The sequence below is a fragment of the Podarcis bocagei genome, assembly GCF_964188305.1.
Source record: "Podarcis bocagei genome assembly, chromosome: 1".
In the NCBI taxonomy this organism is placed as follows: domain Eukaryota; kingdom Metazoa; phylum Chordata; class Lepidosauria; order Squamata; family Lacertidae; genus Podarcis; species Podarcis bocagei.
In genome coordinates, this window is record NC_138125.1 from 43,555,593 (window position 1) to 43,568,061 (window position 12,469).

Here is a 12,469-nt window from a genome sequence, read left to right on the forward strand (position 1 = left end):
TTAAAACATCCAAGGAAAGTTTAAAAAGGACTGACAAAGAAAGAACAGAAAATGAGAAAGAGATAGAAAAGGAAAAGATGCCCAGAATTATTATTATTTAAATCCTCTTTTCTGAGGATGCTTCCAGATGGGGACTTAATTTGCAAGTAGGCCCTGGAGATACCACAAATGGGTAGTCAACAATAGGGTTCTTTCTCCTTACTGGATTTGCCCCCCCCCCAAAAAGGGTAAATCCGGATTATATTTTGGCAGCTGGGGGCAGGGGGCAGTGAGGGAATATGAGCTGGTGTTTCGTTGCCAATGACATTGTGTGGATGCTGCCTACAAAGTTGGATGAATGACAGTACCAAATCCACAATAAACCCCTGCCTGGAAGCACTTTTAGTCAAGGACAAATATGCTGATGAAGGGTGTGCAGAATGCAACTTAAAATAGTAATAATAATTCACCTTAAAACTTGTGCTTGAAAAAGTGGGCACATGTATGAAATAAATCAATGGCTTTATGGAAACATGCATAAAGATACTTTAAAAGGTACAAATTTCACTATCTTCCAAACAGTCCATAGCTACCACTCCAAAACTCTGACATTCGCAAATGTCTAACTATAATGTCTAACACCCCAGTGCTACCACCACATTCATCGCAAACAACTGCACCAGTTCTGTTCTGTCACATGTTATGGCAGTGGGGCAGGGCTGGCTTGGGAACCAGTGGATCCTAGGCCATCTTAGCCCTGTTCCCTCTCCTGGGGGTTTCCTGGGGGCTGCCACCAGCAGGCATATCACCTGCAGAAGAGAAGCTCTGTGCTAGAGAGTGATGCTGGCAACAGTCTGCAAGTGGAGGCCACATGCCCAGTCTGCCTCTTCCTCCCAGCCCAGGGCAATGGAGGTTGGAAATGCAGCCTTACAGCCTGAAATATTGACTTGAGAGAAAACAGAGGGGTCCTCAAATGCACAACAGAGTACAAACGTATGCCCTCCGGCATTTCACAGCAATAGTACTCCTTGCACTGAAGACCACTGGGAAAATCCTTCTCCAGTGCTGTACAAATGCAGGGGCAGTGTGAGCAATGAATGGTTATACATTTACACACTTGAGCACTCACTCCTCCCAAAGATTACACTTCTAGACACTTAGAGAAGACAGCTGACTCCCGGAGAGGGCAACCCCAGCATGTCACAATAACAAAATGTTAATATGGCATCACAAGGCGGTTAAAAGATGTACACTATCCAGAAACAGAGACCAGAAAAAACAGACCAGCTAAAGTATACAAACGAAACATGATGGAGCTGCAGAACTCATAGGGAATACCCATAACAAGCCAAGTCTTTCTAGCCTGTGCAGTTGAGTTTAATATTTTAAAAGAGCCTAAGGACAGTGGAGGCAGCAAATGTGGAACTCCTCATTTTCTATTACCATCTCTTAAGTAGCAGCTTTTACTGTTCTCCAGGAAATGAGAAGCTGAAATTCCTTGTAGGCTCCCCAGATCGTCGCTCAGGAATGACGTTTGCGACCTTATATATTCAAGATAGGATGGAGCCCCTGTCTGCTTTCATCCTACAAAGCAGCCCAAGCTGCAGGCCTTGCTTCTCGGTCACACTTTTTAATATGTATGTATTGATTATTATAATTGTTCAGTGTTAACCAACAGCCAATACTGACAATAATAATAGTAATTAACACATGAAGGGTTCTATCCAATGAAGTCATCCTTTGAATAGGAGTTCCTGTCCCTCTCCACCTCCTATAGTTGGGCGTTCCAGGTAGTTAGAGGAACCCCAGAACAAATTTGGGGGAGAGAGCATGAGGAGAAGAGGAGCTGTTGAGCAAGTGGAAGCCCTCGCGCTATCAGGACAATTTGTTGGATGCAATCAAATATTATTTATTACTCAACGATAATAATTCTGTATCAATATTAACTAAAGATGCCCATCCTTTGTTCTACATAATCCGTTGTTCCGTATTGCTCAAATACTGTGTATTATTCAGATTCAAAGCCAATAAGAACTCTCATGACATTTATTTTTTGCTAGCCAATATTCACTCATGGCAACCTCCAATACTGCTGGCAAATGGGGATATATCAAATGGACTTTAGGCATTAGCTCTGTAACACATGGGAAAGGAATTAGTTTTATTGATCAGGAAAAGCTGCGAAAGGGGTTGCCAAAAATGAAACTAGACGAGTCCTTAAAAAAGAAGATATAATCCAGCGACACCATCACTAACTCCATAGGCCATTATAGGTTGCGCAATCTCATTCAGCAACTGATTTTGCCCGGGAGTTGCTCTGAGAAGCATAACTCCCTGAGTATGCATATATTTATATGGCCGAAAGCCCAAACTTGACCTCCCAAAGGAATCTGCCAACAAAGTCTCATCGTCACCACCACACCTCCTAAATGATCCATTTTCACATCGTGATGAACTATTAGAGACTCTCCAGGGTCTGGAATGGGTCCAGGGAGACCACTTTCCAACAGGCTGAAAACAGTCCTTTGAGCAGTAAACTACCACGTCATCCTGGAAAACGTTGAGAAATAATCTAACAAGAAATAGTTGCACTGATTCGTGCAAATGTTGCAAGGTCAGCTTCCCGAGAGCATGAGGCAGCAAAGGCAGAGGGGAATATGAAGTAGAATTAAGGCCTGCAAGAGGCGGGGGAGGGCGGAGAGGAAACTGTCTCTCCCCATGCCCTGCTTTCTCCCCCAAAGGAAAAGTTGAAAAATTAGAAATTTGGGATGACAGCGAATCAAAAACCCTTGTGAAATAAATTTTCTTTCACAACAAGTGATCTGCTTTTAAAAGCAGCCTTTAAAAATCATACTGACACAGTCAATTAATTCAGTTTTTATTTTCTTAGATCTGATATATTAGAAGTAAGTAGAGTTAGCAAGGATATAATTGCTATTAATCTGGGCTGGATCACCAAATGAGGAACACTCTTAGATGTTAGCAAAGAGACCTCTAAATGTTGCAGAATGCAGAACATCTTCGGCGATTTGGTGCAGGAGTTCTGCCAAATATCTGATATGTTGTTTCTGCAGTATTGTGGAAAGGTGGGGGGTTTTTTGGAAAGGAGACCCTCTGACTTTTTACTTGCATAAGATTGAAAATGTCACAAGTCCCAAACTTGCCCTGGAGTACCAAACTAGTTTCATATCTGTGTATCAAGGTCTCTCTATCTAAGTCCTGGTAATACCCCCCACCCCAAGTTCACTGTGATGTTTCTGGTTTCTGTAGTCCATCAATAATATATTTGTTAAAATGGGTAGGATTCAACTAAGTAGGTGCGCTAGTGGGAGCTAGTGGAGGGAGGGGGAAATCCCACTGCACCCCCAGGACCCTCTCAAACTGGCTCTGGAGGGGGGATGCCAGGAGAACTCCAGAACAGTTTGCGCAGCGATGAGAAGGAATATCATTCCATGGGGCAAGCTGAAATTGCTTGTGCTGATGGAACGACTGGAAGATTGTGACGGCGAACTTCTCCCATCATTTTTACTCCTATTTTTCCCAACTCACAAAAATAAAGATAGGTATCTTAGAGGCAGTAGCTTGCAGCTCCACCTCTAACACTGGATATATTTGAATAAGATTAAGGCAATGATGCTTAAAATTTTCATAAATATACGATACAGCACAATTTTATCTGCTGGGTTAAACACAATACACTTTTGTGTTCTCAAAGTAGTGCAGTTAGTACTTTAAATGGGAAGGTGTTGCTTATTTTTCGATTTCCCCCCCAAAGTAAAAGATGGGAGGGGGACCCAGCTTCATGGCTTCGTGAATTCCAGAGAAGGTATATTTCCAGTCAAGCTTTGCTCCTTTTTTTAAAACCAGTGTATTCCAGCATTAAAATGTAAGGATTCAATATTCCCCAGCTGTACACGTATGCCATTTCATAGTTATTCCTGAACAGATTTTTTTTTAAAAAAAAGAAACGGTTTCCCGAAACAAGTGTGCCTCATTTGTAAAATACCCCAATTCGTTGTGACTCATCGTCCCTAAATTCTAACCGGCAAGCAATGTTGCAAAATGCTGCATGCGCCCATCACTGGCTAAAACCAAAGCTTTCCTATACCAGCCCCTTCCTTGCTTCTTGAGTGAAAGCCACACACATTTGATTGGAGGATTGTTCTTCAACAGTGTTGGACCAAAGCTTCCGACCTCAGAGGGCAGGAAGCCGCGGAGAGAGAAAGCAAGTCCTTTGTACAAGTGTCCTCAGTTTCACAGGAGCCTCACATCTGTCTAGTGGCATACACATGACTGCCCTGGATTTGTTCAGTGCTCCCAGAAGACTGGATGGGACCCGGAAGAAGCAGGGTAGCTCTCACCTCCGACCCGCGTGGTGTCTGTTGGCCTCCATGTTCAACGCCACGTTATGGAGGAAAAGGAGGATCTGCCACCAGACCTGGTTTCGGTTCTGCTGGTGCTGTAAAAAGGGGAAAGGGTCTAAACAACGATTACTCATATTAAACTCGTCGCCCAAGTTTCCAGTGAAAACTCCAGTTATGCTTTCAAGGGCAGGCCCAAAATGTGAAAGAGGGAGAAGAAGAAAGAGAGAAAGAGAAAGAGAGAGAGAGAGAGAGAGAGAGAGAGAGAGAGAGAGAGAGGTGTAGATCCTCCAGGAATCACTGTAGCTCCAACATTGTAAAAAAGAAAAGAGCAGACCCTTTATGTATTGTGCACAAAAGGATTAAGGTTTTTTTCTTCTTCTCCTCCTTTCTGCAGGATTCTGCAGAGTTTAGCCAAGTGCTGTTTTTAATCAGATTGGCTTCTGAGCCACTCAAAGCCCCAGCTGCAAGAACAAACAACTTCTTTCCCCTCCTTTTTTTTAAAAAAAGGAGGGTGCCCCCCTCCCCACCCCCAAAACATAGGAGAAAGAGAAGGGGGGAAAGAGGGTAGGGAGAGAGGGAGAAGTGTAGCTGGTGATCCATCTGTAAGTGATTTGACACCGTGAAGGTCAAAGGGTTAATCTTCAATTTAAACCACACTGCTGAGACAGCAAAACTGATTTTATCCAGTACAAGAAAACACACTCCTATGCGCGCTCTCTCCCCACCCCCCCCCATGCTTTGCTTCCCAGCATCTCCAAGATAATACTGCCCCTTTTTATAGCTCCTTTTGACAGTAAGCCATAAATAATCAGTCTTGGAGCCCTTTCCTACTGACTGGAGCCAATTAAACCTTAAGCAAGAACACACTTGAAAACAAAAACAGGGGGGGGGGAACCTAGGGGTTATTTCAGGTCCCATTATCAAGCAGCAAATGTAGAAAATTGGTTTGGGGGGGTGGTGGGGAGGGAGAACCTGAAACCTTATGCTGCTAGCTTTGGACAAGAGCACCCGGCCACTCATCCCCTGTCAAATGGCGTAATCAGGCTTTGTAAATTAGGCACCATTGGATGCCAGATCCCAGTTTCAAAAATCGGAGACGTGTGCAGACACAGGGTTGGATGGAGAGATCCAGTGAGTAGAGTTGTGTTCACAGCATGCTGCTGCTGAAGGAAGGGGGAGGAGATTTATTGGAGTTCCCCCTTCCTTTGCAGCCCCCCAAAATCTGCTCCGGAGTGTCAGAAGGCCATTCAGAACAGAATGGGAAGCAGTGCAGGAAACAGCAGGGGCAATTGCTGGATTGTACCTCCTTCTGAGGGTGGAAGGAGCTCTTCCATTTGTGGAAGACCGACTCTGGATTCAAGCCATTGTCATTGTTCTACACAGCTGCACGTTTATGACGTGTGCTGCCTCCCTTATATCCCATAAGGCTGTGATGTAGATTAAAGGGGAAGCCCCCTTAAAACAAAGGACCCCTGGCAACTCCAGGACTGTTTCTCTTTCTGGTTCCCTTCAGTTATCAGCATGAAGTCTGCTTATTCTCATTCATAATGCCTCGTTTGTTAACAATGGCCTTTTATTTCCTTCCAAAGCGGCAGAGAATGGAAGCCTGGTTTAAGCTGACCAGGGTTGACCCAAGACATTAAGAAAGCCCAAGCAGCTGTGCCACATGACCGAAAAAGCTCATATCTCAGCTGGGCAGGCTGAGAGCAGCACTCCAGTATCTTCTGTGACATTGAAAGGGCTCTGAAAACATACCAGTTGGTTCCCTTGCAGCACCACCAACTCCCCCAATTGACTGCTTGGGTAAATTCAGGAGTCAGGGCTGCTCTAATGATGGATATAACTCTGAACTCCCAATAATTACCTTTTTGGAGAATATATACATATATATTCACTCTACAACAGGGGTCAGCAACCTAAGGCCCATGGGACGGAAGCTGCCCACAGAGATAGTTTGACAGGCCCACAAGCTACCCCTGAACCCACACTGCACTAAACTGGCACAATGCGGCACGGGGACTTGCTTCCGTGGTGCCGAAAATTGCATCTGCGCACAAGCAGACACCAAAAATCGAGGGGGAAAGCGCAATCCGGCACACGGAGGGATCTCTGTGGAACCGATCTGGCCCAGGCAAGATAAACCTGGCTGACCCGTACTGTGCAAGACCCAGGAAGTGACAACCTTTTTACCCAGTTAAGAAGAGTGGGATTATGTGTGCAGAACAGCAGTTCTGGGGAGAGGCAGAGAGTTTAAAAGAAGGCAAGAAACACCTTGAGGTCTAGGATATCCCTCTGTCGGAGGATGAGCTGTGAGGTAGTATATTGGATGCACAACAGGAGTGCAATACTGCTTGTTTCTCCATTTATGTTCTCCTTGTGGGAGCATTGCTGCAGTTACAGAAAGCACTGGGAAACTGAGGCCCAGGGACCCAATGTGGCCCTCCATGCCTCTCTTCCTGGCCCTCAAGATTCTCCCCAGACCACACCCCTCTCCAGCCTTGCTCCATGACCTCCTTGGTGAAAATGTGTCCTGGCACTGTGATCATGCCTGTTGCTTGCCTAGATGGAGAGATGCATTTGTAGAAACCTCAGTGTTCTGTTGATATAGCTAAGAGTCTGATGCACTTTTGCCCCTGCCCACCCCGCTCCCAAATTGCGCTCCTGAAAGGTTGTCCACAGAAAATGTGGCCCTGGGGCTGAAGGTTCCCACTCCTGTCCTACGGAAACTTCTCACTGCTGAGGAAATTGGCAGCATAGAACAGTACAGTGGTGCCTCGCAAGCCGAAAAGAATTCGTTCTGCGAGTCTTTTCGTCTTGCGAAGCATGGTCCGCCGCAACTGTGCCTCTTCAAGTGGCTTTAAAAAAAAAGCGCAAGATGTTTTCGTCTTGCGAAGCAAGCCCATAGGGAAATTCGTCTAGCGAAGCAACGCAAAAATGAAAAACTCTTTCGTCTAGCGAGTTTTTCGTCATGCGAGGCATTCATCTTGCGGGCACCACTGTATGCATAAAATAAAAAGAACCTGCTTCCAGAACTTAACAGTGCTTAAGTGTCACAGGTCCAGCTTCTCCCATGACCACTGCAGACACCTCACCCCACCTCTCTCTCTCAAAAAAGTGCCCTTCAACCTTGTCCTGCATGATATAAATTATATTCCTTTGTGGGATACGGTCAATCCAGCAGCTGTTGTAAATACCAAGGAATCTATTATATGTTATTCCAGCCAGTGTCGAATTCAAAAAACTTCCTAAGACATTTACAGGTGTGCAAGTGTGTGTTTTGAGGATAAGGAGAAAGAATTCAGAAGAAAGGAATAATGTTGGATGAAATACTCACAGAGTGTAATCTACAAGTAATTTTTCAAAATATCTGAGATCTTATTTCCATCACAGTGTTGCTAATTGGGACATCTGGTGCAATGAAATAGATTTTTTCAAGCAGCTGAGCACTTTACACAAGAGAGCAAACTTTTATTAATGGCGTGGATGTAAAAAAATTTTCATTTTGGCCCAATCTTTAAAAAAGACCAAGGTGTGGCCACTTCCAAACCTTCAGCCAAGCTTTTATCAGACTAGACGGAGTCAGCATTAACTCTGAAGTTGCCATTCCGGCAACATAAAATGGAACTCTGAAGACTGGAGCAGAAAATCAAGGGGACTCCAACAACCAAAACACAAACCAATGAGTATGATATGCAAAACAAAGTATGCAGCGCACAGAAGCCAGAAGCTGAGTCACTTGAAAAGTTGTTTTGCCTGCCAGGGGCCTGGAGGCAAACTGTGCTGCCACAGGACAGATTACACATTAGGTAAAACAAGGAAATCACTCTTGTTCCCCAAGGCAACAGAGGTCAGGAACATGTTGGAGAAGGAAGTTGGCGGGCAGTGGGCAGAGTGAGGGGAAGCAGAAGTAGTCACAGAACAACAAGCACAAGCGTAGACACCTCTCTTCTTACTATCAAAAAGAAGGTAGTGAACTAGGAAGAAAACTGTCCAGCTGTGCTAATGGTTCTCCAATATTTAATTTTCAACCCAAACTCAGAAGGGAAGATGAGAGAGATCCTTCAGGTACCATGCGCCTGTCACATAAAATGCAAGCTTATGAAAAGGGTGTGTGTGGAAATGCATCAAACACACAATAGTCTTCCCATTAGACTTGAAACAAAAAAACCCACCTAACTATTTTAAGAAGGACGCCACTGAGCATTTCAGAACAGTGCAGTATATTTCAGGAAAAAGTGACTTGGTAAGCAGGGGGAGGGGTAAAAGTTATGTCCTGGCCACATAAGCAATAAGAAGGGCCAACACAGAGTCTGTACGGGGAAAGACACTGCCCAAGGATTTTGCAGTGTGTGTGTGTGTGTGTGTGCAGTGGCAGACCTCTCAAATGTCAGAGGCACCCTGTCCAATGCCAAAATTTGGCATCCCCACCTCTTGCCTTTCATTCTACGTCATAGCTGCAGCCCTCCTCCTCCCGAGGACCGAACTGGTTGTGCTCCCCTAAATCCACCTCTGATGTGTGACCCAATCTATTTGCTGTAAGGTTGTATAAGTGGACTATTCCTCAGTATGCTTACAATTAAAAATAACCATTCTCTTCCATCTCTGTCTTTCAGGACTGAGGCTGCAGGAAGTGGTAGCAAGAGCCAGTTGACTTCCAAGCCAGAGAAGATAACCGCAGGCCACCATTTTCCCAGGCCCACAAGACGTGGCCCTTCTTGTCTTGCTTAACTCTGATGGTTTGTTTAGTTTCTTGCTCTGTATGCAACAAAAAGGAAGGAAGGGTGCTCTATACCCAACACAGGCTCTCAACTCTGTTGGTTTTGGAATTGGCAATCCCCGAGACTCTGTTCAAGGGTTTTGAAAAATGGTTCCAAGCCAAGCAATACAAGCATACAAGCATCGCAAACTGTTGTTGTAACAATTTATTGCCTGCCCTTCACCTGAAGGTCCCAGGGCCAGTTATAACAATTAAAACACAGCCTTAATATTAAATGACATATAGGCAAGTATACTCACGCCTATCCTAAAAAATAAATAAAAAAGCAATCAGAGCAAAAAAGAGGGAAATGTGGCTTCATTTCATTGGCCCAAGGTATGCTTTCAGATGACAAAGCAAAAAGCTTTAAGAAAATGGTTGTGAATTTTTATGTGTATAGGCCACCAGATGGCTTCCCCATTGATCCTACGCATTAAGAATCAACAGCAGGATTGGCACAGAGTTTGCCCAACTGAAACATATTCTAGGAGGGAATTAAAGTGCAGCTCAACATCCTCTGGCAACTTCCTCTGCCTTCCTCAAGCCATCTCTCCTCTCAACCTACAGCACAATTGCACAAGTATGGTCCTGTGCATGTATGGCCATAGGATACGTGCTCCAGACTACAATTCATTTTCCAACTGCCTTAAAAAAAAGTTCTTTCCTTCTTCAGCTCATCCTCTCCCTCATCTGTGCTTCTAGAATGGATGTCAGATGCTGGCCCTTGGTAGTTCCAATGTCTTCACTAAAAGAAGATCCACATTTTATACTCCACTACTGTACAGGCATGAACAATCTGTCTCAGTGATGAAGGCCAAGTATGAAGGATAAATGTGCATTCAGAATGCTCACACCAGGAAGAAGCACCTGCACTTCCTTGCTATGTACCTTTCCAAAGCATTTGGGAATGTCCTCTTTACACATATTCACAGCAACTAATACTGGTCAACTACTACTATGGCGTTTCCATGCGCTGCTCTGGTTCGCCAGAAGCAGCGTAGTCATGCTGGCCACATGACCCGGAAGCTGTACACTGGCTCCCTCAGCCAGTAAAGTGAGATGAGCACCGCAACCCCAGAGTTGTCCACAACTGGACCTAACGGTCAAGGGTCCCTTTACCTTTACTGCTGCATAAAGGGACGCAGGTGGCGTTGTGGTCTAAACCACAGAGCCTAGGGCTTGCCAAACGGAAGGTCGGCGGCTTGAATCCCCATGGCGGGGTGAGCTCCCGTTGCTTGGTCCCAGCTCCTGCCAACCTAGCAGTTCAAAAGCAGGTCAAAGTTCAAGTAGATAAATAGGTACCACTCTGGTGGGAAGGTAAATGGTGTTTCTGTGCGCTGCTCTGGTTCGCCAGAAGTAGCTTAGTCATGCTGGCCACATGACCCGGAAGCTGTACGCCAGCTCCCTTGGCCAGTAAAATGAGATGAGCGCTGCAACCCAGAGTTGTCTGCGACTGGACCTAATGGTCAGGGGTCCCTTTACCTTTACCTTACTGCTGCATAAAGAGTGAAAAATGGCAGTTTGCCAAGTAGCTATCTGAAGGCAGAAGGCCCCTGGTTGGAGACCAGATAGTCCTAGGAGTGCAAACTTCCTTCAGTTCTAACTTGCAGTGATGCTTCCTGCAACCATCCAGTTCCGAAAATCGATTCCTAACTTGCTCTTAAAATTTAGTATAAGCAAGTCAATGGAAGCAGGTTGCCAGAAAAATTCTCGGTAGTGGCGCCCTCCCTGTGGAACGCCCTCCCACCAGATGTCAAAGAGAACAACAACTACCAGACTTTTAGAAGACATCTGAAGGCAGCCCTGTTTAGGGAAGCTTTTAATGTTTGATATATTACAGTATTTTAATATTTCTTGGAAGCCGCCAAGAGTGGCTGGGGAGGCCCAGCCAGATGGGCGGGGTATAAATAATAAAATTATTATTATTATTATTATTATTATTATTATTATTATTAGCACACGGCTTTATTTTGCAACACACATACACACAAAATCCTTCTTCTCCTAAGAAGCCAATGGACAAGGATCCTTTCACTTAAGCCATCTTTTAGCTGATGCCCCAAGGAGAATGAGGAAGAGGGAGCGGCCTGTGTTTACACTACACAGAACTGGAGGTAGAAGTGGAACTTTCAGGTCTGCCGGAGGAAGCGACTCAGAAAATCTTGAGACAGAGCTACACTCCTTCTCTGTTGGAGACACACAAAGGCCAGCAGTCAGGTGCAGCACCAAAGTCTCAGCTAATTCAGCCTCTTGTCAGCAGTTGTGATGACTCAGAGGCTAAATATAGAGAGCGATTTAAACAGTGCTGGCCGCAGAGCAAATACTACCCAGCTTCTCCATCTCTCACGCACAGCCATACACATGCATACGCCCTGGACGTTTTTTCTTCTTCCTATGTCTAACTTCAAAAAACAAACACCCCCCCCCAAAAAGCCCCACAAGCAGCCTAAAGAGGTACATTTCTTGGCTCTGGTGTCTTTTCGTTGTCATCGCCTGGGGCTCCATTGCCTCATACTAATCAGGGTTAATAAAAGCAACATTGGAAAAAAAGGGGGAGATTGTGTGCAATGCAGTTTCGTTCTGCATGAAACTGCAGCAAAGGGTAAAGGAAATGATCCCCTTTTGGGGGGAGCCCTTGGTAATCAAAGCTCCGCCCGATGATCCCATTGAGAGCCACTGACAAGAGCACCTTTGAAAGGCTGTGACAGGTTTGCCTCCCTTGATGTGTCTTCTGCAGAAGCAGGGAGGAATTTAACAGTTTGTGTTTCTCCCCTTCTTGCCTCACTGCCATAAACTTTTATTGGTCAATATATACAGCTCTCAATTACAACTCATTTTCAACATAAATGTCCCCGAAGCCCCAAAGCATTATCTCAGCAAGATCTGGAGGCCAGAGCAGGGGGACTGGAGTCAGGTCTCCTGGATTTTATTGACAGTTATGCAGCCCTCAGTGCCGCGAGAATAAATTGCCTCCCATTTCTTACAGACTCCCTGTCTATTACAGGAGACTCTAGCCAAAATACAGTCAAGTGAAAACTGATTGCTTTGGTTGCTGTTCTAAAAGGCTGCACACTGTTGAGTTAACATTTGCAAGAGGTCTTACCCATTGCTATAATCCCATGCATCCTTATTTGGGACTGATAGAGCAATCTAATATCAAGGTGTGTAAATTTAGAATAGGGAGATCTTGGGCTGTCTTTGCTGAACCAGAGCTACGCAAGCATATTTCCCTCATCGCAGCTCAGCCAGCAACATGCCGGCATGCGTCCCTTAACATGGCTGTTCTGGCTTAGCCTGTGTATCTTGAACCAACTTAAGTCCGAAATAGGGAGGGTTGCAGAAGTGGGGCAGGACAAGGATAGACCTGCAC

The 12,469-nt window shown here is 45.1% G+C and overlaps 1 protein-coding gene across 5 annotated transcripts in view; it reads right to left on the reverse strand.

Annotated features, from left to right (window-relative positions):
* The window catches only part of BMF (Bcl2 modifying factor), a 67,431-nt gene that overhangs the window by 21,178 nt on the left and 33,784 nt on the right, over positions 1 to 12,469 (reverse strand). The window contains exon 4 of one of the 5 annotated variants that reach the window (XM_081210204.1): positions 2,845 to 4,438. The exons of 3 other annotated variants lie outside the window; for them this stretch is intronic. In XM_081210204.1, coding sequence (XP_081066330.1) covers positions 4,337 to 4,438 — 102 coding nt within the window. In that variant the 3' untranslated portion in view covers positions 2,845 to 4,336. Of the gene's footprint in view, positions 1 to 2,844; positions 4,459 to 12,469 lie in introns of those variants that run through there. One more of the 5 variants, XM_081210205.1, reaches the window with a different exon arrangement.